Source organism: Acanthochromis polyacanthus, chromosome 1 (assembly GCF_021347895.1).
Source record: "Acanthochromis polyacanthus isolate Apoly-LR-REF ecotype Palm Island chromosome 1, KAUST_Apoly_ChrSc, whole genome shotgun sequence".
Classification (NCBI taxonomy): Eukaryota; Metazoa; Chordata; class Actinopteri; family Pomacentridae; genus Acanthochromis; species Acanthochromis polyacanthus.
The window spans coordinates 51,072,504-51,096,294 of record NC_067113.1 but is presented as its reverse complement, the minus strand read 5'-3'; the positions used below and the strand labels follow the sequence as shown (position 1 = coordinate 51,096,294).

General features: G+C 39.3%; 2 protein-coding genes across 3 annotated transcripts in view; one reads left to right on the top strand and one right to left on the bottom strand.

The window, feature by feature from the left end:
* Positions 1–23,791, top strand: part of cacna2d4a (calcium channel, voltage-dependent, alpha 2/delta subunit 4a) — a 102,123-nt gene that overhangs the window by 13,928 nt on the left and 64,404 nt on the right. Inside the window, exons 9-28 of one of the 2 annotated variants that reach the window (XM_051959138.1) lie at positions 1,466–1,616; positions 2,375–2,449; positions 4,140–4,229; positions 4,334–4,447; positions 4,578–4,656; positions 5,669–5,802; positions 8,484–8,561; positions 8,881–8,961; positions 9,947–10,021; positions 10,159–10,245; positions 10,354–10,425; positions 10,545–10,606; positions 10,868–10,935; positions 11,017–11,062; positions 11,167–11,264; positions 11,441–11,534; positions 11,616–11,708; positions 12,522–12,649; positions 15,387–15,498; positions 16,449–16,519. In XM_051959138.1, coding sequence (XP_051815098.1) covers positions 1,466–1,616; positions 2,375–2,449; positions 4,140–4,229; positions 4,334–4,447; positions 4,578–4,656; positions 5,669–5,802; positions 8,484–8,561; positions 8,881–8,961; positions 9,947–10,021; positions 10,159–10,245; positions 10,354–10,425; positions 10,545–10,606; positions 10,868–10,935; positions 11,017–11,062; positions 11,167–11,264; positions 11,441–11,534; positions 11,616–11,708; positions 12,522–12,649; positions 15,387–15,498; positions 16,449–16,519 — 1,808 coding nt within the window. The remainder of the gene's footprint in view (positions 1–1,465; positions 1,617–2,374; positions 2,450–4,139; positions 4,230–4,333; positions 4,448–4,577; positions 4,657–5,668; positions 5,803–8,483; positions 8,562–8,880; positions 8,962–9,946; positions 10,022–10,158; positions 10,246–10,353; positions 10,426–10,544; positions 10,607–10,867; positions 10,936–11,016; positions 11,063–11,166; positions 11,265–11,440; positions 11,535–11,615; positions 11,709–12,521; positions 12,650–15,386; positions 15,499–16,448; positions 16,520–23,791) is intronic. The other variant, XM_051959137.1, reaches the window with a different exon arrangement.
* Positions 19,198–23,791, bottom strand: part of lrtm2a (leucine-rich repeats and transmembrane domains 2a) — a 32,009-nt gene continuing 27,415 nt past the window's right edge. Inside the window, exon 7 of the mRNA XM_022196548.2 lies at positions 19,198–23,707. Coding sequence (XP_022052240.1) covers positions 23,184–23,707 — 524 coding nt within the window. The 3' untranslated portion in view covers positions 19,198–23,183. The remainder of the gene's footprint in view (positions 23,708–23,791) is intronic.

Genomic DNA, 23,791 nt, shown 5'->3' with positions numbered 1-23,791 from the left:
CTAGCCATTTGTTTTTTGCCTCCACATGCAGCTTTTAACAGAAATCGTGAGATAAAACGCAAAACCTAGACTTTCTTGGCGTCAGTTTAGATCAGCTGAGTGCATGAGTAGACCTGTGACGCTCACGCTGCTCTTTAACTTTATGTTTTATTAAAGCAGAGTTTGACCGGGAGGACAGAAGCAGGGTTTTACAAAGGATTTGACATGGGCTGATGCAGGCAGGTCTTCCTAAACACTGAATGGATCTCTCTTCAGTTGCAGCCAAATAAGTAAAACAAGTAGTTCTCTAACTTCCATTACTCACTGGATCGTTGCAGCCAGTGTCAAGTTCAGCATCACATGTTCTACAATGCAGGCACAAGATAATATACAAGACTTGCTGATACTTAACAATTTAATATCCAGATTTTCTCTACTATTTCTACAGTTTCTTAAATGTTTGCGCTCTCTTCTTGCAACAATATAAATTTCCCCACTGTAGGATTAATTAGGGCTGATTGTATTGTATTATACTAGTATTATTTTTATATCAGTGGTTGCAGTGTGCAATGTTTAACAAAACATGCTGCAGCTGAGCTGCAATTACTGCAAATTTTTATTTTTGATTAATCTATTTGCTATTTTTCTCAATTAATCGATTAATTATTTGGTCCATAAAATGTCAAAACAATGTTGATTAGTGTTTCCAAAAGCCCAAAACAATGTCCTCAAACACCTTATCTTATTAAGAAACCCAAAATATTCAGTTTACTTTCATAAGCAAACAGCAAAAACAAGCAAGTACTAAAATTTAAGAAAGTGGAATTTTATTTTTTCCTCCTGAAAAATGTCTCAAACCAATTAATCGATTATCAGATCAGTTAATAGTTGACAACTAATAGATTCATTTGTTAAACGCTGCAGCTCTAGACAGCAGACACTTGACATTGTCACAGCAGGTAAAGCATTTGTGTTACACAAGTGTTCAAGTACTGTAATGATGACAAAGTCCTGTGCACCAGTAGGTCATGAGGCTGAAGCAGCTAAATGGAATTCAGTCACCATTAATGCCATTGTTTAGTCTTGTTCCTCTCCTGCTGTGAAGACATCTGCTGCGTTAAAGGTCCTTCAAGGGGAATCAGTGCTGCTTAGTAACGGTACATAAGGTTCCAGGAATTATGTCTGGTTCTCAGACAGATATACTGTTTTCCTGGAAGGCAGGAATCTATGAGCGAGGCCTGTCGGAGAACTGGAGAGATGCCGATCCCAGCTGCTGAAGGGGAAATCTTGCTTATGCTAATTAGCTTGGAAAATCAGGGGATGGTAATAAAGAGATGAAGGGAAGAGAGGAACAAATAAACGGATAAAGCTTAAACTCTGCCTGTTCCGCCCGTCTGCTGGACGACTGGTAAATAAGGTGCATTCTGTTCTTGCCCGATGTTAAAAATAGTTTCAAATGCTTTCCTGTTTCCTTTTGTCTTTTTAGGTACATCCAAGCAGCCACTTCCCCTAAAGATGTGATCATCGTGGTGGACGTCAGCGGAAGCATGAAGGGACTCAGGCTGACGATAGCCAAACACACCATTAACACCATCCTGGACACACTGGGAGAGAACGACTTTGTGAACATCATAGCAGTAAGTAAACACACAATCAATTACACAGAAGGCACGTGAGCGGTCCAAGGCTCGTCTAATTCCTGATGAGCGTGACATCGAGATTAACACCCTAAAACACAAACACACTTGAACTCACACACACAACAGAGATGAGGGTTAAACAGCCTCACAAATCAAACATTTGGTTCCAGGCCGAGCACTTTATTTTCAGTAACATCAAAGCTCAAAATTCATTTTGTTTTGAGGTTTTTCAGGATTTTGGCTATGTATAACCCTACAACTACAAATCTGTGTAATAAGCATGGTTTATCCTGGTATTACTGTGTGTGTAATCATACGCCTCCTGCAAATCCTCTGCCCTTAAGCTGTTTTTACACAGAATTTAAAGCTACACTCCTTTCGGCAGAGCTGCCACGAGGTGAAATGAAAATTGTGCGGATAGAATAAAGGTTAAAGTGCACTGTTTTTGTAAGGAAAAAGAGATTTGGCTTTGATCTTGATTTGACTTTGACTATGAATTAAACAGAGTAGAAAAGGATATTTCCAGGAATATGAAAAACACATCCAAATGTCTTCCTTTCACAATAAAATCCATTTAAAGATTACCATGCACCAGCACTCAAGAAAGTAAAACACGTGTGCAATATACAGTATGTCAATATTAACAGTTAATACCTGAAGACAGTTTCTGTGTTACCTTTGTCACTTGATCTAAATCAGGTTGCTTTTTTTATCTGACTCGTTTGTCTCATATAATTTGGTTTTTCTCCCTCTAGTACAGTGACTATGTTCGCTACGTGGAGCCCTGCTTCAAGGAAACTCTAGTCCAAGCAGATCTGGATAACAGAGAGGTAACATGCAACACTTGAAGGGCACACGCACAAAGGCTCAGGCTAATTAATTCAATTAACCTCGACTTACCTATCACTCATAAGCTATCTCGCTAATCCCCCCGAAGACAAAGATTGTGCTGTAGTCACATCACAGATAAAACACCACACACAGATCAAGGTTTCAACCTGTTTTTTTTAGAGGATTTCCTCAACTGAACCCCAGAAATGCAGATATTTCTCCATCTTTTTCATTTCTGCGTCCCCTCTTCCTGCCATCTTCATTTTCTCCATCTTCCTCTTTTTTGAACTTCCATGTGCAACACTAATGATATCTCATCATTCCACTCCTGTTGTCTTCTCTGTTTCCCTCCTCTTCATCTGTTCTGTTGTTGTTTTTTTCTATCCCAACACCTGCTCAGTCTTTGTGTGTGTTTATGTGTTGGCTGTATGCCCTACTTTCACTCCCCTCCACATCATTGTGGATCAGGTGAGGTCGCTGGCCGCTGAAAATTTTAAGTAGGTCATGTGACCTTTCTGCAAGGGATTTGATTGGTTGACTGGCTCGAATAGGCAGGCTGGAACAGAATGAATTTACAGATGTTGGCTGACACACTTATGCATAAACTCAGATAGGAACACACGCATCTACAGGAGAACAAGCACCAGCTCTGTGGCTGATGTACTAGAGTTGTTCCGTTTCCAAAGTTTTCCCTGCATAGAGAAATTTCTGTCACCTTCCATGAGTTTAAAATAATTAGAAGTGAGAATAAAAATACATATAAATATGTATGTATTCATTATATTATTCATATTTGTTGGATGAGGTTACATTTACATAAGTACAATATATATTTTGTTTATTTAAAGGTCACAAACAAACAAAAATACTGTCAAATGCATCAAATCACATAAGATAGACTTACTGTGTGTAGTCAACCATCTCAAAGGCACGTTCCGAGTCTCGTTTCCAAACATCTTTTTTAATCTTTTCTCACACTGTAAGTTAAATTTAATTTGTGCAAACTATAAAAGAAGCCAGTGTTGATGTGTATGTGTGTTTAAAGCCCTCTCAGTTCAATTTGAATCAGTTTTGTCACATATTGGAGAGTTTTTTTTATCGAAAAGAAAGGGATATTACAGGACCAAAACAGTTGCAAATGAGGTGTAGTTTCAGATTCTTCATTTGCTTTGTCTCGATTCAAATATGCATAGCAAAATATCAGCAAACAACCTCATGTTGTCAGTTTCTAGTTTTTATGCATACCTTAGAGTAGATGTAGAGATTTTTTTTTTTTACATTTGCATAAATTTCTGCAAATCTCTGTCACATTTGAGTATCATCTAGAATATAAAAATTACAGTCATCTTGTATTTGTAAAGTTCTCTTGAGAGCCCCGTGAAGATCTGGCCAGTCTCCAGTAAATATGGTGATAAAAACCCACAACAATGTGGCCATTTATCATTGTGTGTGTTTGTGTGTGCTTGTGCATGCGTGCATGCGGTCATTAGTTCTGATTACCTCCTGGTGTTGTAGTAAGCGCGTCATAATTGGTCAGCGTGCCAGAATAATCCCTCCACTACACTCTCTCCCTGATAATCCCTCTTGCTCCCTCTTTATCTGCACTGACCAATTCACCTACATTTATCAAAAGAACAATGTGTTAGTGGCTGCGTTTAATGCTTTATTTGTATTTGTGTGCATCTCCAGCATTTTAAGCTTTTAGTGGAGCAGCTTCACGTCAAAGGAGAAGGCAAAGTGAAAAATGCAATGATGGAATCTTTCAAGATCCTGAATGAGGTTTGTGCTTTTTTGTAGCAAGCATCGGAACCGCAACGTGAAATAGAAAAGTTCATTTCTTGAGTGCAAATTGTCACATTGGAGTGAACTGTGTGCATGTTTAGGCGGCTGCACTGGGGCAGGGCAGCCTCTGTAACCAGGCCATCATGCTGATAACAGACGGAGCCATGGAGGATTTCCAAGATGTTTTTGAGCAATTTAACTGGCCAGAAAGACGAGTATGAAACACACAGAAATACAAACACAAGCATGGATGAATTCCAGCCTTTGTAAATATAATTCAGTTAAACTGTTTGCATTAAACGAGTAGCACATCTTATTATGAACTGTAGATAATTATCTCTCCAGGTTCGAGTGTTCACTTACCTAATTGGACGCGAGATGACATTTGCAGAAAATGTGAAATGGATTGCCTGCAACAACAAGGGTAAATACTAAATGTTTTTAATTGTGGTTGCATTAAATGCTTATTCATCCATTAATTAAACTTACATACTCCAGACAGAGTCACCTCAGAAACAAGAAATAGAGCAAAAGATGCAGAAACTGCTGCTACAGTGACTGTTATCTAACTCTTAAATAAAACATCCCCATCTTGTTCTTCAGAGCTCTTTAAGCCCTGTGGTGATCCCAGGTGGTGCTGTGTGAAACTGGGTATCAGGTGCTGCCCTCTTGTGAATTACATGGGGTCATGCAGCAGCTCAGACCTGAAAATAATCCTGCTCTGAGCACACAGAAACCCCTGACTAAATAACCGATTATCAGCACAGATACCCTGTAAACACACTCCTAGCCAAAAGTGTCATATTTGTGTGTGTAATGGGTAACAGGTGCACTCCCTTCTGTTGCGTACACTGGCGGTCGCCTCTGCCAGAAACAAAATATCTGTCATAAACAGATATTTAGTCATCTGTCATAAACAGATATTCAGTAGCTGGTTTTTGCAAACAACCCCTGCAAAAACTGTCTTTCAATTTCAGTCGGAGAAAGCAGGTCTGCTTAATAATATTTGCGCCAGCGCTCTTGGGAGATGCTACAAACGGAGAAAGGTTGCACACATTCACACATTTTCATGCCTGGCAGTGCTTCAGTAGCCTGTTGTCGCCGAGCAGCTTCACTGCAGGTATCCTATTGACGTCATTGTCTCCCACTTGTAGAAATGCCATAAACCTTAGACTAAGCCAAGCTTTAAAGAATGTCAAAAACACATTTGAATCAGTGGGAGATTCAAGCTGTTTTTTCATGAAAAACAGCTCAGTGTTTTTAAAATACAAGACGTTCTGATGTCTGATAAATGACTTTATTGCTATTAATGTAATATCCAAAGGCAGAAAAGGTAAAAATAATACAGTGAACAGTTTATTTTCTGAAAATTTATGGGTCCTAGATTTTCCATCCATGTGTTATAAATGGCATGAATGTATTTTTGTGTTCTGCAGGTTACTACACACACATCTCCACACTGGCTGACGTCCAGGAAAATGTTATGGAGTACCTCCATGTTCTCAGCCGGCCGATGGTCATCAACCACGATCATGATATCATCTGGACAGAGGCTTATATGGACAGTGTGGTCAGTCTGCCTCTCTCATTATTGCTTGGCGTCATGTATTAACGTCCTGCATCAGCATCATCTGGCGTATTTAATCAAAATGTCTAGCATATCTGTGCCTATTTATGTGGTGCTGAAACTTTGAAAAACCTCTTTTATTCAAATCACACAGACCACCATAGCAACCATGTGGCGACTGCTAATGTACCAATTGTTCAGGAAATAGCAGCAACAGCTTCACAGCCATTCAGTAAAGGCTAACTCGCAGCAGAAAGCACCTCATCAGTGACCTGAATACACACTTCAGCCAATATGAACATCCTGTAAATGCATATAACCTACTTTTGCACACCATTGTAGCAGACAAAAAGAAATACTATAGCAACCGAGTAACAATGACACACTACCAAACTACGCTAACACTTTGTGTTTTTACCAAAAAGAATGGGACTCAAAACATGACTTATTATTCAGCACTCACTTTATGTTTGTTGCAACTGCTGCAACCCAACACTGTTATACTGTTGAAGTTCATACAAACAACCCTGACCAGCAATAAGTCAGCAAACATTTTGTAATAATCACATATGCCAAATTAAAATTAATTAAATAAGAATAATATTAATAATACATTAATACTAAAAGTACAAAAACTTAGCAATAAACCAGAATTGACATTATTGGTAGCACACTAATAATCTCACAGAATTTAGTTTCTCATTCAAATAGTAACCATGACTACAGAACAAAAACCCAAAAACTTAATTTAAATATAAAACTTAAGGAACACAAAGTAAAACACAGGAGTTTAAATGTACTTTTAGAAATTAAATATGACTTACTTTCTGTCCTCAGTACCAACCAAACTAGCTTTCTCAATAAATGCTTTATGAAAATCATTTATGTTGCCATGTTTAGTGTTCTTATATGTGTTTTTAACAAATTACAGAACAACTACTATCGACTGAGCATTTTGTTTTTGTAATTGATTAGGTAACAGTTATCTTCTTTGTAAACTGTACACAAATCTTCAACATAATGTTTTATTTTTACTGTGTCTTCTGTTTTCCGTTATCACCTCATCTTTGTCTGTCATTTCTCCATCCTATATTTATGTTATTTCAGTATATTTTCATCTGTCATAGTGCATTTATTTTTGCTGCCATTTCATGCGTATCGTTTCTCCTCTCCTCCATCTCCACTTTCAGTTCCCAAATAAAGACGAGGTAACCTTAACTGGAGCCTTAGCTTTACTGTGCTGAACTTCTATTCTAAATAATCATAGTCATATAAAGTACAGTGTGTAGTATTTGGTTCCTGGGTATCATAATATAATCTGTAATATGAATTTTTTTTTAATTTTGTTCTTTGTTTCAGGATCAAACAATTTTTAAAAAGTAGAACAAAAAATTAATAAACTGCATATATATATATATATATATATATATATATATATATATATATATACACACACACACACGCATATGTATATATTGCTGCTTTATTTTTAAGTGAAAAAAACGCTCTGTTATTTTGTTCTTTTATTGTTAGATTTTCACAAATTTCTGCTCTAAAGCAAATAACAGAAATAGATTTTTTATTACAGATTTTCAGATGATGCCCAGACCATAATGTCTTACTTCGCCCATTAACAGTCTTTCGTGTTCCCTTGTAGTTTCTTGTTAGTCTGACTTTAGACCTTTTGTTATTGCTAACATTAGCTCATCCTGTAGCTGGCTAGCTAGCTAGCCAAACATAGTCAGTCTTTAATTTGCCTGAAACTTTTAGGTAAGCATGCATGCATTAAGACTGCGTCATTATTAATTTTATTCCAGCATTTCTAAACTACCTGCTACTTTACAATACTAATTTTTAGGGGCATCTTTTAAAAAATATTTTGACATTTCACTCCTCTACCCTTCTACCCTTCTACCTCTCTACCTCAACCTCTACTTCTACCCTTCTACCTCTACCCTTCTACCCCTCTACCTCTACCCTTCTACCTCTACCTCTACCCTTCTACCCCTCTACCTCTACCCTTCTACCTCTACCTCTACCCTTCTACCCCTCTACCTCTACCCTTCTACCCCTCTACCTCTACCTCTACTTCTACCCTTCTACCTCTACCTCTACTTCTACCCTTCTATCCCTCTACTTCTACCTCTACCCCTCCAGCTCTACCTCTACCCTTCTACCCCTCTACCTATATCCCTCTACCTCTACCCTTCTACCCCTCTACCTATATCTCTACCTCTACCCTTCTACCCCTCTACCCCTCTACCTTTTCTGTCCCTCTCAACCCGCCTGGCCAGCAGGCAGATGGGTCCCCTCACATAAAGACCTGAGTTCTGCTCGAGGTTTTTTCCCTGTTTAAAGGTTGTTGTTTTTTTTGCCACAGTCCCCTTAGGTCTTGCTCTTGCGGTCAGGCATATGGGTTCTGTGAAGCGTCTTGAGTCAATTTGACTGTAATTGGCGCTATATAAATAAAATTGAATTGAATTAATTCTGCTAATTCTTTCATTATCAATACGTTAGCTTGTTATGCTGTTGTCACCTTTATTTCACTTACCTTTTCACCACATGTAAACGCCTTCTGTGTTCATTTAGAGTCTTTTACTTACCTGGAAGCTAATTAATGCAGCTTTTTAACAGAAGACAGTGAAATTAAAGTGTGCTTTGTTCTGTGTGTATGTGTGAAACAGCTGTTCAACACTCAGGCCCAAAGCCTGCTCCTCATGACCTCGGTAGCCATGCCTGTGTTTAGCAAGAAGAAAGAGACTGTAAGTGTTTGTTTTTATCCCCATTAATGCTGTTATTCAGCAGGTGTCACCCAAAATTGTGTTTTTGTCTCCATATTGGTGCATGAATTGCTTTTCATCTCTATAGATATGTATGAGTAAGCTTCTGTTTTTGAGATATTAGCAAGAAAAGATGTGAGACTGGAATTTGAAATTGCGTTGATGCTATATTTTCCCTTCTTCTAACCTCATGTGAGAGTATATTGAGTTTTCTTTGAGCTACCCAGATTACATTAAGTAAATCTTGTCACATCACTATCATCTTTATTCTTTCTTCGTAACTTGATGAACCTTCCTCTAGTTGTCTCATGGGATTCTGCTGGGAGTTGTAGGAACTGACGTGGCCTTGAAAGAGCTGATGAGATTAGCTCCGAGATACAAGGTAAAGCATCTGTACTGAGTCAAAAACAGATAAAGCTGAAACACACCAAGCCATACCATAAATATTCGGCTCCATTACTATTGATATGATGTTAACTATTCAAGACCCAGCTGTTGAAAAGTAATCTGATTTGATCTCGACTGTCGGGTTGGATCAAATCTTGTAAATGGGTTGTGGAAAATGGAAAAAAAGCGATTTCAGATTTGATCACATGATTCAATCTTAGTTTTGATCTGGATCAACCATCAGTATGTGTTCACAACTCTTCAGTGGAGTTGGGATAGCTGTGGTTCAAAAATTCAGGATACCCTGATCCCAGTAGAGGAGTGGATTTCAGGAACAATGAAACTTTAAACCTGGCCAAGTAATGCAACATTTGAATTATTGGTATAAATACAGTTATTAGTATCATGCACTTGGTTTGATTGTTACAGTATTAAAGTATTACCTACCAATCCTTTCAGTAAAGTTAGAAAAAAGGGTTTTGTCCCCATAAAATGACCCACAAACCACTGTACATATTAAGCAAACATTTAGTTCAAGTTTAATTTTAACATCACTTTTTATATCCACAATGGGTTTATGACTAATGTATGTTAGTTTGTTTGTGTTTATTTGTTGTGGGTTATTTTACGTGTTTCACTGCTTAAAAAAATTGAAAATGAATGAGATGTTCTACCTGTTGTTTTTCCACAAAACTCCTCATCAACATTGTGATTTTTAGTCCCATGTAGAGCGCTGATAATCTGGATGTCATAATCTTGAAAGTTTTTTATCTGGATCAGGGTGCTCCAATTCATTGTTGCTTTGGAAAACATCACAAAAGTACGATGGATTACCTGATCCTGGCTGGCAAAATGTGGGATCCTCAAATGCAGATCATTTTTTATCCAGATTAAACTTTTTCAACAACTGGGCCCAGATGTTAGAGCTTTGTATTTTGTTATAATGTGTGGAGTCTTTATATCTCTCTGTCTTTTTTCAGCTGGGTGTCCATGGTTACGCCTACCTCATCACCAATAACGGGTACATCCTCTCCCATCCCGACCTGCGACCTCTGGTACAGACAAAGACTTGATGCTCATAATAAACAATGAAATGACAGCTGAGAAACTGATTTTAGAAATATATTTCAGTGAAGCAAGCATAATAGAAACATGATTGTTTTCTTTGCGTTTTTGTATGTGTGTGTGACAGTATAAAGAGGGGAAGAAACTGAAGCCTAAACCCAATTACAACAGTGTTGATCTGTCAGAGGTGGAATGGGAAGACACCGAAGAAAAGGTAAATAACAGACACCTTTGCATATTTTTCTTCATTTAAATTCACAGCTTCTTTTTCACTGTATGAAAGTAAGGATTGCAGATGACATAGGGAAACTCTGTGTTTTAGCTGAGAACAGCCATGGTTAAAGGAGAAACCGGAACGTTGTTTTTAGACGTGAGAACTTCAGTGGATAAAGGAGTGAGTACTTGCCTTCTCTTGTACTTTAAGTTTTGTTTCCCAGTTTCTTTTGAGGGGACGGTCTTCTCAATACAAGAGGCCTCCTTTCTGATTTTAGTGAACTCTGTCCCTCTCTACAGACAAGAGTGATGTTCTTGAGGAATGATTACTTCTACACTGTCATCAATGAGACACCATTCAGGTTTGTCATCTTTGTTTTTCAATTTTACAAATTTCTTCAGTTATTAAGACCTTTTATCCATCATATCCAACAAAGCAACACCTCTGCCTGTATGGAACCATTACTCACAAAAGCATAAGCAATATGTGTTCCATAGAAATATTTATGAGCCAGCCAGCAACAAGATGGTTGTTGTTACATTTTAATGTCTATTGTTTTTTTTTAAACTTCACCATATAATGTAATAGGAAGTAAATTAATGTCTATGTCTCTGTGTTACAGTCTCGGGATAGTGTTGAGTCGGGGATATGGACAGTACATCTTCATAGGAAATGTCTCTGTTGAAGAGGGTAAGTCTTCTGTATCAGTTTACTTGTATTTGTGTCTTAAGTTTTCCTCACTCATGTCTTGTTTTGCTGTTTTCTCCTCAGGTCTTCATGACTTATTGGCTCCAGATCTGACTATAGCCAACGAGTGGTGAGTTACAGAATACACAATACAAGTGCAGAAGCTTGTAGTTCTTCGATATTTAGTAGTATGTTCTTGTTTGTCTGTTTGTTGATATGTGTTCGTGCTTGTAGGACCTACTGTGAGACAGACATTGACCCAGCTCATCGCAAGCTAAACCAGCTGCAAGCAGTTGTGCGATATCTCACCGGCAAAGAACCAGATCTGGAGTGTAAGTTGAGACTCAATAGTGACCATGTGATCTGTCAAGTAATGTTATAGGTAAATTCTACACATTTACACACAAACTTGAATTCAAACAACAAAAGTAACCATTCTTTATCATCATTTGCTATTTTTTCTCTCTTATTATGACAGCATTTATTGTGGTATTTTTCCCCTCAACAGGTGATGCGCAGTTGTTGCAACAAACTCTCTTTGACGCTGTGGTTACTGCTCCTATGGAAGCTTACTGGACCGCCCTGATGCTCAACACATCTGGGTGAATATGAACACACGTGCACGCCCACATGGATGTTTACTTGATTCGTAATGTTATTTTAAACAATTACTTACCTTGTAGTATGGATGACGGAGTTGAAACGGCTTTCTTGGGGACCCGTTCAGGCTTGATGAGATTCCAGAGGTATACTGGTATTGAGAAAAGAATTGCCAAGTGAGTAAGAAAACATTCATTTTTATCATATTAGATACTGTCACAACAAATTGTTCATGGTGATATCTCTATAACAGCTGCAAACTGGGGTTAGAAGTGTGTAAAAATAGTTTCTTTAAAAGTGATGGCAATTAAAAAACTGAATTGGAGATGACATTGCGCCCTCTGGTGGCCAAATAAAGACTGAACTTAGTGTCTGATGTCACAGCACACTGAAAAGTTTTCCAAGTCAGATATTTAAGGAAAAGTTTGCTCTAAAGAACACCAGTTTCAGTAGCACTACTTCAGGCCACTAATTAGAATAATTTAATGCAAAAACAGTCGGCTCTGCTGAGGCATCGCCACACTTTAATTTCGGTTGTCATCATTCAGACATCCGACTGGTGAGAAGTAAGAGCTGCACACACACTGACAGTGCTCGCATAATTTTGAATAATTCCCATATTAATCAACATTTTAGGAATATTTATACTCTAGGAGGAAGATGTACTGTAAATAAATCAAAATTTAAATGACTATTTATTGTCAGTGAATCCTTGCTTGGGATAAATTGATTAATTTAGGCTTTCTGGTTAAACCAATGTAACACCCCTCTATAACAGAATGTTCATTTTCCGCTTTTCCTCTCTGCTTTTAACCTTCCTAGTTTTTTCCTTTCATATTTTACACAATAATATCTTGCTCCCTTTTTTATATTTTCATCAAAACCCTTGGCTCTCCTCTTTGTCCTCTATCATACAGCCCATCTTCTTCCTCCTCCTTGATCATTTAAGAAGTAGGTTGTTCTTAAAGCTTATTTTTGTCTCTCCCCAGGTCTTTCCTGACCTCCACAGACAAGGAGAATATGTTCACGTTGGATCATTTCCCAGTGTGGTACCGCAGAGCAGCTGAGTACCCAGCTGGACAATTTCTATACTACATGCCCAGACAGGAGACGAGAGGTAGAGGACATACCTTTACTTGGCAAACACACACACACACATACACACTCACCCACACAAAACACTATTTAGTGCTTTTTTTATTTCCAATTTTCTTAACCATATTTAGCAGGTTGAGCCAGTCGTCTCTCAGTAACAGATTCATTTCTCCTCAGTCAGCAGGCTTCGGCTGCGCCTTTCTGTTGAATTCTCTGTGTTTTTTCTGTGGTTTGCATCAATCATCTTTGGAACAATTAGAAAATGTGTTTTTTAATCAGGCTAGATGTCAGGAACGTGTCAATTCAGACTTAATAGACCTCCTCTTGCAGGTTTATCCTTCACTTTAGTTCAGTTGTTTTTCTGGGAACGACACCATAATCATCAGCTCCAGAGGGAGAAAGTTAACAGCTCCTGTCATTCATGTTTATCATCACATCATACTAACTCCATCTTTACATGTTGCTGAGAAATGAAAGCCAGAAAAAAAAAATGAGCGTGGCCCTTGTCTGCCTTTGGATTTCATTTTCTTTTTTAGCTCTGCTGGATTGAAGTGTTTTTTTTCAAAGGGATTTAAAAAAAACATGTTTTCCACAAAGAGGTTTAGACTCTAACAGAGGAAAGGAACGCAAATGTAATCTTCACTACAAAGTGCAGAGTTAAATGTAATTACGTTGAAAAACAGTCTATTCAGTGAATTTGAAGCTGATACGACTGCTTTCCTTATGACAGAACACAGGGTGTGTGTTTTTATTTGTTTTCTCCTTTGAGATTCAGATTACATTTAGTATGTAGTGTTTCACTTGTGTAGAAGGAATTTAAAATTGGGCTGCACAACCTGTTGCTTCAGCATCGGCATTGTATTGTGCATATGTGCATGAGCTACATTGAAGGAGGTACGATGTGAAGTCGGTCAAATTGACTCAGCATAATGAGCATGTAACAGGAGTGAAACACTAAAAAAAATGGAGATTTGGTTGCCAAAAGAAATGCAATGTCAATTGTTGGTCTCCACGAGAGCTTGATCAATTGCATTAATGAAGTTTTAGTACTCCGCACACAGAAAAGACCTCATGTAGAAACAACACGCTTTGTTTCTACTTGTATAAATCTGAAATTTCAGTGCCTTGTTTCAAATTCAAATTTGTCTGAGTTACTGTGCTGCGTACACTGAGTGGAAACTAGAAGCTTATCCGTACACAACTGACTAGCTAGCAAGCAGCAGATGTCCAGCAGTAGGGGTCCACTTTTTTGTGTATTTTGCCTCTAGTGGATGCTCTGAAGAAGAAGAAGAACCTTATTGCAGGTCTTACTTTGATGCAATGACTTGTACATCAGCAGGAATGTTGCACAACAAGGAAGTGAAAGCAGTGCTGTGTTCATTTTAATGTGAAACCGCAAGAATATTTTGTCTGTAAAGTCAATGAATAATTTCTCCGCCAATGAATGCAGCGGAGTTATGCGAAAATCGGCGTTGGTTTGTCTGTTTGTCTGTCTGTTAGCAACATTACTCAAAAACAGACTGACTGATTTGGATGATATTTTCAGGGAAGGTCAGAAATGGCACAAGGACCAAGTGATTAGCTTTTGGCAGTGGTGCGGATTAAAGTCTAGATCCATGGATTTGTTAAAGATTTCTGTATCATTATTAGATAGCAGCACGACATGACTGTTACTATGACAAGTGAACACTACATCAGCTGCCTGCTGACAATCACATGATTGCGATCCTACTGCAGACTTATGAGGACTTATCCGTCGGACATGATAGGACCACGAATTGTTTAAAGATTTCATCCATTGGAAATCATAGGACTGAGTAGCCTTGGCGGAGTGCTGCGCTCTGAGTGCTTTTCTTGTTATAATAAGTAATCTTGGTCTCAGCAGTGATCAAAATAATTTTAATTATCGTTCTGACCATATAGGCTCTAGCCCTACTTTTAATAGTAGAGCTGGACCTGAATATCCAAATATTTGGCCGTTACGGTTGTAGCCGAATATTTAATTTGTGATCCGAATATTCGGATCTCAAAATATATCCGGAGACCAGAAATTGCTGTTCGGGCCAGCCCTACTAGTTAGGAAATATTTCAGCTTGTCCACAATCAGATACTCTGTCAGCAGTGTCTCCCACTACTTGAGGCAACACACTTACTTTATTTGACCATTTATCTCAGCTCTGTATTCAAGAGCTTTTTTGGATGCATTTGAGTTACACTATTTGAGAAAGATTACAAACAGTTTGATTAAAAAAAAGCCTCCACAGTAAAAAAAGTATTTTTTCTGCTCATTTTTCTATGTAAATCCGCTCTCTTACAAAGTCACCATAATCGTTATAGAATGATAAATTCTTTCCAGATGCAGTTATTCAAGTCATTTGGAGAAAGTGCCTTTCATTTTTCATCTTACAGAAAAACAAAATATCGCAGTGTCAGTTCTTTCCAATATCGTTCCTCAGCAATTTGAAGGTAGTCAATATTTCATCCATTGTCAAAAGTTCAAATAGAGAAGCTGCTATCCTCAGCTAGAGACCATTTTAAATCTTCATATTGCATAAAGACAATATGAAGACTTTGAAGGTCTATTTCTAAATCGTATTTTAAGATGATGATAAATCTCTCATGGTGTGCTTATGGGGATATTATGAGACACACCGTACCACCATCATCTTCAATCTTCACTTTTATATCCACAATATGTCTAATAATATATATAAGATTTATATCTATTAGGGTTATGGTAAACAGTGTGTTGTTTTCAGACATATTCAGGGACTATGAGGCTGACTATGGTGCCACCTCGAGTGCAGAAGAGGTGGAGCACCAAGCGGAGGAGGGAGGGAGGAAACGGAGGGAGGCGGAGGAGGAAGAGGAGGAGGAGGAGGATGATGAGGAGGAGGAGGAGGGTAGAGGAAAACATTCACTGATACTTGGCATGCCTCCTCGTTTTAGTTTATCCTGCTTTTTTCCTCAGCCCCGACTTCTAGATGATAAGTGCCGTGTTCCCTGTTTTCCATTTGTTTATCTTCTGAATTTTTCCAGCCTCGCTCTGTCTTTGTCCTTTTATTCTTCTACCTACTTCTCTCTCTCTGCCACGGCATGAGCATGCTATTAGAGTATGAGATCCTCCTCTCCTCTTATAGGGAATCTGTAAGGCTTATGGTTCATTATGAGCCACCTCAGCTTCATCGTTTGTTCGCATTATTTTTTTCCCCCCACGCCATTATGTTGTGTTCCAGAATCACAGATTTTTTCCAAATGCATGATGGTCTTTCAGGCTGGCTTTGTCTTAAAACTGAAATTTAAAACACAGGACACATGGATAAACATAATACACACACATACACATAAACACACAGTCCTTCTGGTATGAATGTATTATTCGATTAGCTCTCATAATCTGTGTTGCATAACGCTTAAAATGTTAATCCGGCTGGAATCTATGGCTCGGTGACAGTTGGCGTCTGCTGGCATGACGGCTGCGAATAGAAGCACGGAAGAGGAGCGCATGAAAATTTATGAAATATTACTTCCACAGTCCAAGTCAATCTGTCACCCACATATTTTCAAACACATTTTGGCATCTCTGAACTAACACTTCAGCTGTCACTACCACTGTGAGTGCTCGTGGGCCCATAAAGATGTTTCAGGGATGTGAGAAAATAAATATCTCTCAGGACCCTTTTTATTCATTCTGCATGTGTATACTGCACTAGTGCATGTGTAATGTTATGTAAGAATGAATGCACGTGTTTCTTTATGCATGTTCATTCATAATAGGCTTTAAATTCTTTGCTAATTGTATTTATTTTTGTTGTTAAAACAGCAGGGAGGATCGTGATCGCTACCACTGCTGTCACTGTGACCGTGGGCAAGAAAACTGCCATCGCAGGAGGTAGGATGACATTTTTGTTTACACACACACTCTCTTCTACACATTCTACTATTGCCTTCCTCTTTCCACCACATCTGTTTTATCTCCACCTACCTATGGAAAATCCCCACTCTGTTCTCTCTGCTATTCTTTCTCCCTTTTCTGCTTTGTAAAGTCAGCTGACTGTAGAATTTACTGGCTGACTTGTAGGTGAACTCGCTGATTGAATGTTAATTGCTGCTAGCATCACTGTCCATTCTGCATTGTTTTTTGTTTTTTTTGTCAGTCATACTTTATTGGATGTGCTGCGGCTCAGACTCGGGCCCCTCGATGATGATGTCTGCGGTCGTTTTTCTTGAAGATGTCTCCGATGATTAAATAAGGAAAAGCTTAGGGAGCCGTAATTGAGTGCGCCTGTGCTTCAGTGTGTATTTTGCGTCGAAACATTTTGTGCTTCCTGCTGTGTGGGTTATTGTGTGTGTGTTTTTGTCCTGGTAAGCCCATCTGTGACTGACACACTCATCAGTCATAATTATCTGAGTGAGACTAGACTCTCTGGAGCTGCATCATCAGTGTGTGACTGCATACCTGCATCAGTTAGTGTCTTATATGTTGACAGACACATACAGAAACACTCCATATGCACTTCAGTACACTCACAGAAACGCACGCGCTTATCTGCTTTTCGCAGCTTTTGTAGGAGCAGTCTCAGGTGTGAAAATCGTGTTATATTTGGGAGTGGAAAACAGACGAGTGGGGAGAAATGAGAAAGAGTTCAAAATAGATGTGTTTCAGTCGCTCTCTTAATCTCACCGCCTGTCATTCTTACTGTTTCTCTTTTCTGCTTCACTTTAGCGATTTAGCTACCTGAATCTATTGCAACCTACAAACTAGAGGGTTTTTGTAGGAGTTCATTATTAAGAAAATACATCAAAAACCATTGTGCGTTACAGAATATAATCTATTCATAAATTCAATCGGATTTGGGGCTTTTCTGAAAACAATAACAACAGATTTTTGAATATGTTGATGATCGATTGTCATATGATGATCACCAGCTGGAGGTCAAAGGTCGAAGTTTCTACCTGGATGTCCAGTGGTGCAGGTTTTCTACCAGCTGCTTCCTTCCAACAAAAACCCAAAGCGGATGGCTGTATCAGTGCTTCATAGACTTGCTTTCTCTGACATCACGTCTCACTGAGTTTCACCCTTTGACGCTCTTCTTTACCCTGTTAAACCCTCACATACATCTCTCTTCTCTTAGCCTGTCTTTTCCTATAAGCTGTCAGACTTGTCTCCCGTCACTTCCCCACACTTTTTTCTCCCTCTCGCTGCATTTCTCTTCCCCTTGTTACTCTCCTCTCACTGTCATGTCATCCTTTTTCATATTCCTTTGCTCTCAAACTTCCTCTCTACCTCTGTTTCACACTGCTGTACGCAAGGGAGGCTTTCTTGTCGACAGTGGCGCTCACCTCCTGAACATAAGGGGATCAAATATTTAAAGGCTGCCTGGTCAAGGGATGCACACACAAGAAAAGCAGCTGTGCTCTACTCTTACACTTTTGTCATCCTGGAAGCTTGTGTTGCCCATGTAGCTAAATGTGTAATGTGAAATCATAAAACGCACTGCAGACCTTTGCCATTCAACGCTTCCTGTGCTTGCTCAAAGATAGCAGCACAGAAATATACAAACTTGTACAAAAAAATATACAAAAAGTGTGAAGCAAATAATGTAGCATTTTGTAGATGAAGTTATGAGGAACACGATGGCCTAAATGCTGCTATTTTATGCAGCAAATCTGTGTTCCAAATGTGAGATGAAAGTAATTTTCTTTCTGAACACAAATACTATTAATTATTTGCATGGCTGCCGGCAACTATCCAGACTGGTGTTCTATTTGTGACCACTGGGTGTCAGTGTTTATCTGAACAGAATATGGTCAGTTTTCCACCAGTGTCTCAGAGAATTGTGTGCTGAGCTTTCATGGTGATTTGGTGGCAGATTTAATTTCCTCCTCCTTTGATGAGGGCCAAGGAAAAACACTGTGTATATACTGTTCTTGGGCTCAGAAATGGATTAGTATATCTCTGCAACAGAAGTGACAGGGTGTATGTAAATAAACCTAATGCGCTCCTACTGACAGAGCAGCAGACTGAGAAAACGAGGAAAGAGAGAGAGATAAGTAGGTAAATAAAAAGACAGAGAGAAGGAGAGAGCAGGGGGGAGAATAAAGGATGGAGAGGGGATATTTGACATGGAGGAGGAGGAGAGAAAGCGGTAAAGACGGATAAAGACGAGGGAGAAAAGGAGGTAAGACAGGGGAGGTGAAAAAGTGAAAAAAGAGACACAATAGATGAGACCGAGCGAAGGAAAAAGAGGGTTGAGATGAGAGAAAAGAAGGTGAAAAGGCTGTAAAAAGATGTGAGAAGAGAAAGCAGAAAGATAAATAGAGACAAGATAAGTGAGCGGGGAAAGGAAGGAGAGAGAAATAAAGAAATATGAGAAGAGATAGAAGGTAAGGGACCGAAAAAAAATGAGATCTGGAATCAGGACTGATTTATGACACTGTCCTGGTATTCCATTTTTGACTTACTCTTTCACACAGATGTTTTCTACACTGGCTTTTTTGATGCAAAACGCCTTCATAATGTTGAGCAAACAATAGGTTGTCATTCAAGCCTTCTCACTGGTCTGGATGTAAAATTTGACATCGGTGTGATATGTTTTTTTATTTAAATCGATGCATATTGACCAGGAAATGCTTCATCACCGTCATCACATCATCATCATCATAATCACAGTCGTCATAGTAACACAACACACCGTCGATTTCCGGGCTGTGCAGACGTCAAAGCCCTCAGTCATCATGGCTGCTGCAGTTTTTACGTAGCAAACTATAATTTATTAGTCTTTACACTCACAGGCTATAGGAAACAGGACTGAGCTAGCTAAGATACTTAGCTACCACCAACACAAGACCTGCAGACCAGGAGGTGGTGAGAGGACAACGTTTCTCGATTCATAGACAGAGTTTAGCTGCTGCTTTCTTTCAGGTTACTGCCTCTGAGCCTCTGAAGGATAAGTTATGCCTCTTATTTAAATTCAGTATGTGTTCATGCATGCCTGGAAGACTCCCAGTATGAAGCTTATATGGAAATTCCTTTTACTTGCTTGACATCTCTTTACATTAGCGAGGATGAGATAGTCTTTACGGGCCATTATTCAGCTTTTGTGCATCCTGACTTTTCATGTGATGAAACCTACCAGCCCAGTTTCCTACAAATTACATTTGTATGCAAGCATTCAGGGTTATCTCCTCTGATGCCAGGAATAGTATAATGTAATGTAAATGTGTAGAGTAGGGATTGACCGATATGGGTTCGCCTGGGCTGATACTGATGCAGGTTATTTGTTATCAAGAAAGGCCGATAAGTAATATTTGAAACTGATGTACATTACATGTAATGCTTTAACAGCATGTGATCGCAGAGAACCTGTCTTTCATAACTAGGATTTTTCATTGATTAAGTGACTGAATATTTAAAATAGAAATGGGGTGATTAAATTAGGACGCTTTGGACTGATCAGTCTGTTTTCTGCAGTTCTCACTGCTATTCATCTCTACCTTCTTTATATTTCACTTTTCTGTCATTTTTATTGCCCATTATTGTCTGTATCTTAAATCATTATTAATTGCTGTTGGCCAGACTCAGTTTCGGGGTAATTTGTGGCTGCCGTCTAACTTAGCCGCTAGCTGTTAGCATAGCCTTAGCCGCTGTGAGAGTTTCTAATCTCTTGATTTGTGGCAACAGTTTGTGTTTCTCGTTCGGTTTGCGCATTCTCAGATTGAGAGACATTTCTGAGAACACAGAGGGACGACAGACAGAGAAAGGAGGCTGCATTAGACCTGAAGTAGCACATTTAATGTATCAATAATCGGCCAATAGTTTACAGATACCGATGGTCGAATAAATAACAAATATTGGCCACAATAATCGACCAGACCAATAATCGGTTTATCCGTCGTGTAGAGGCAGGATGGTGGATATAACTATGTTCAAAATTAATTTCTTTGAAGACACTTTTATTATTTAACTGTGACTTTTATCTATCCTTTCCTGCCTGATTTAGTTGTCACATCTTAACCACAGCTTAAGGATTGCAGTTATTATATTTAGATATGTAGTCAATTAAAAAACTGATGGAACCTAACATCTTGTAGACACCTCAAGAACTGCAATAGAGGGAACATAAATGCTATTTGCGATTTCAAATAAGATGCATCATGAATAATTATTTGTGAAATATAAAAATCACACTTGAAATGACCTGTCGTCGTCCACAACTCTTTGCCAAGTAATGTCACCCAAATAAATCTCAGAGATGAGGCAGTATTTCACACATGATCCAAACTCTGTCTATGCTTCTTACAGAAACTTTACCAGCTACTGAACACAAATAAATGGACACAACAAATAAACATTACAGAGATATTAAAACCTAAAACAAAACATAGAATCCATTAACACAACAAAAGACATACATCATGAATTTGATACAGGAAACCATAAACATTTTTGGGATCGCTGGGCCAACACACCACAGTAGACTAGTATAATAATATTTATCTGCATCATACCCGGGTATAACATAACACACTAGTAATATAGGTTGATTTCCAGCCAATCAAAAATTGAGGGGGAACAACAGTTTTACTGTAGGGGGGCAATATGCAATGAACGCTGCTTAAATTACTCTCTTGCTCTGCCAACTGTAAAATCTTTACATGAAAATTTCAGCGTGTAACTAAGAATACTGATTAAAAAACACTATGTAAAGCAAACAAACAGGGTTTTTTTTGTGAATTTACGTGTCAATCAAGCAGATTCCTCTCAAGTAAGTGAAGATTTTTAACAGAAACACTGTGTCATGGTGACGTAACTTCCATTGCATATTGCAGACCTTTTGAGGAAAACATACAACAATATGGGAGGATGAATGAAAGGAAATGATGGAGGTGGAAGTCTTTAAGGAGTGTGAAAAATTTTCCACAAATAGCACTGGATGGAAAGATGGATAGAGAGATAAAGGGATGAGAAGAGTAGGGGGAAAATAGCAGCGTTTTCTTTTTTGTTGTTGTTGTTTAATCCCTCTTTATTTATAATCCCTCTGGGCAATTCGTCCATCTTAGAAAGGAAGAGAAGGATGAGGGAGAGCGAGAGAGAGGCAAGAGGGGATCTGATTAGGGAAATAAAGTGCAGGAGTCTGAAGTTTGTAGTCCTTAGATGAGATTTTGAAGTCCTTGCCAGGAGACAGGGTTCTCTGAGATAGTTTTTTTTTTTTTTTTTCGTGCTGTAGTAGCAAACATTCACCCCTGAGGGAGTGAAATCAGTCTGAAAATGAGTTTGGAACAAAGAATATTTGCTTTGAAGCAGCATCTGTGGTCCTTTGAATCTCAGTTAGACATTTTCTGATCCAGAAACAACGGAAAATTAATTTGACCGCTTTTTCGCCACGATAAGAGGTTTTTTGATCCGTCCACACATTGATCGTAACCATTTAACAAGCATCAAATCAGCAAGAGCCTTTTTCTGAAGAATACAGCAAGTTCAAATTCCAGTAAAATGGTTGAACTGATTGATAAGATTCACTGTAGAATCTCATGCTCAGCTCCAGTGGGGAACACGTTGAGGATCTATTTAGTCCACAGAAGATCCGGAGGAAAGTCAGGGTCCAAATAGGGATGAGTGCCCCCACCATCATGTATTTGAAATGTCTAGTGATCGGTGAATGATCACTTTATCAATCCAGACAGTTTCCTTGAAGATACTAGAGACTCACTGTCTTTGATTTTCCCATCGACACTTCATGTATCCTCAATATTCTCTCTGTTACAACACAGCAGAGAAGCTTTGAGTGTATAAATTGCATCTCTTTTTTGAGATTCCATAAAATTTCCTCCGTTCCCCCCCAATTTGAGGAGATTTCAAGGAAAAATCAGAGGAGGATTAGGCCAGAAGAGGGTGAAGGAATCTGGGCAGGGGTCCTGGTTTCTTGGAGGAACTATTGGCTTTGGAGAGGCTGAGAAGGAGATGCAAATAAAACTAGAACTGGGCACTACCTACTACCACAAATTTGTCTAATTATTGTGAATATTGGTCCAATCAACAGCATACATGCTATGAATCCCTGAAATTTCAGTCTAGGCTTCCAAATACAGACTGACTAAACACCATGAGTGTTCTGTAAGAGCTCTAATGATATGTTTCACACCAGAGAGAGAGTACCAAATCTTTTTTTTTTCCCTCCAAGCCAATATAATGGTAAATTCAGCAGCAGTAGGTGGCTGGTAGGCGAGTTGGAGGGATGATTGGTAACAAATGCTGCAGCAAGAGTGGGTCCAAATGGAAGAGAAAATCAGGGAGCAGATAGGTATGTGTGTGAGAGAGTACGTTAGAGAGAGGGACAGGGAGGGAGAAGGTTAAAAATAGAATCAGGACGAAGAAAGGAAGACAAAAACTGGGAGAGAGGTGTCAGTTTGAGAGTCAGAGGAAGAGATACTGCATCTATCTGTGTGTATAAAACCAGCTCGGCCATCTCTCTCCTCTTTGAGCCCTTTTAATCTTCACCCCTTCCAACCTTCACCCTTTGACATGCCAACCCTCCCCTGACCCGTCACTCTTTCTAGGCTACAGAGGAGATCTGTTTCTCCTCCCTGTCCTCCCCATCAGCTTCTCCGTCTCCCATCAGTGGCTGCCTCTTCTTTAGCTCTCTCTGGTATTTGGCCATCAGGGAGGCGTAGATGCAGCCGTAAGCGGCGGCTGCAACCATCATGATGCAAACAATGCCGCACACCACGCCAGCAATCACCACCGTGCCGATGGCGCGCCGCACGCTCACAGGTCGGTAGCGGGCTCTGACACAATCCGACGGGGCCTCACCGCCTCCACCGCCTCCGGTGCTCGAAGAGGAGTCATCAGCAGTGCTGCCGCTGTTGTCAGAAATCGGTGTCGCCCCGCTAGGATTCAGATTATTCCTGCTGCAGGGAGGGCCGCCACCTTGTCCAGAACGAGAACCCTCACCTCCTCCTCCACCGTTCTCATCCTCAAGTTGGAGGCAGTAGTTGAACATTTCCACTGGAACGCCGCGGATGTCTCGCCCACGCAGATCCTTCGGTAGCGTGCACTCCACTGCATCCACCTTCCCCCCTAACGAAGAGAGAGAAGAAGAAGGCGCAGAGACAGGAGGACAGGGAGAGGTCATTTCTAAAATGCCTTATGCCTGTAAAGCAC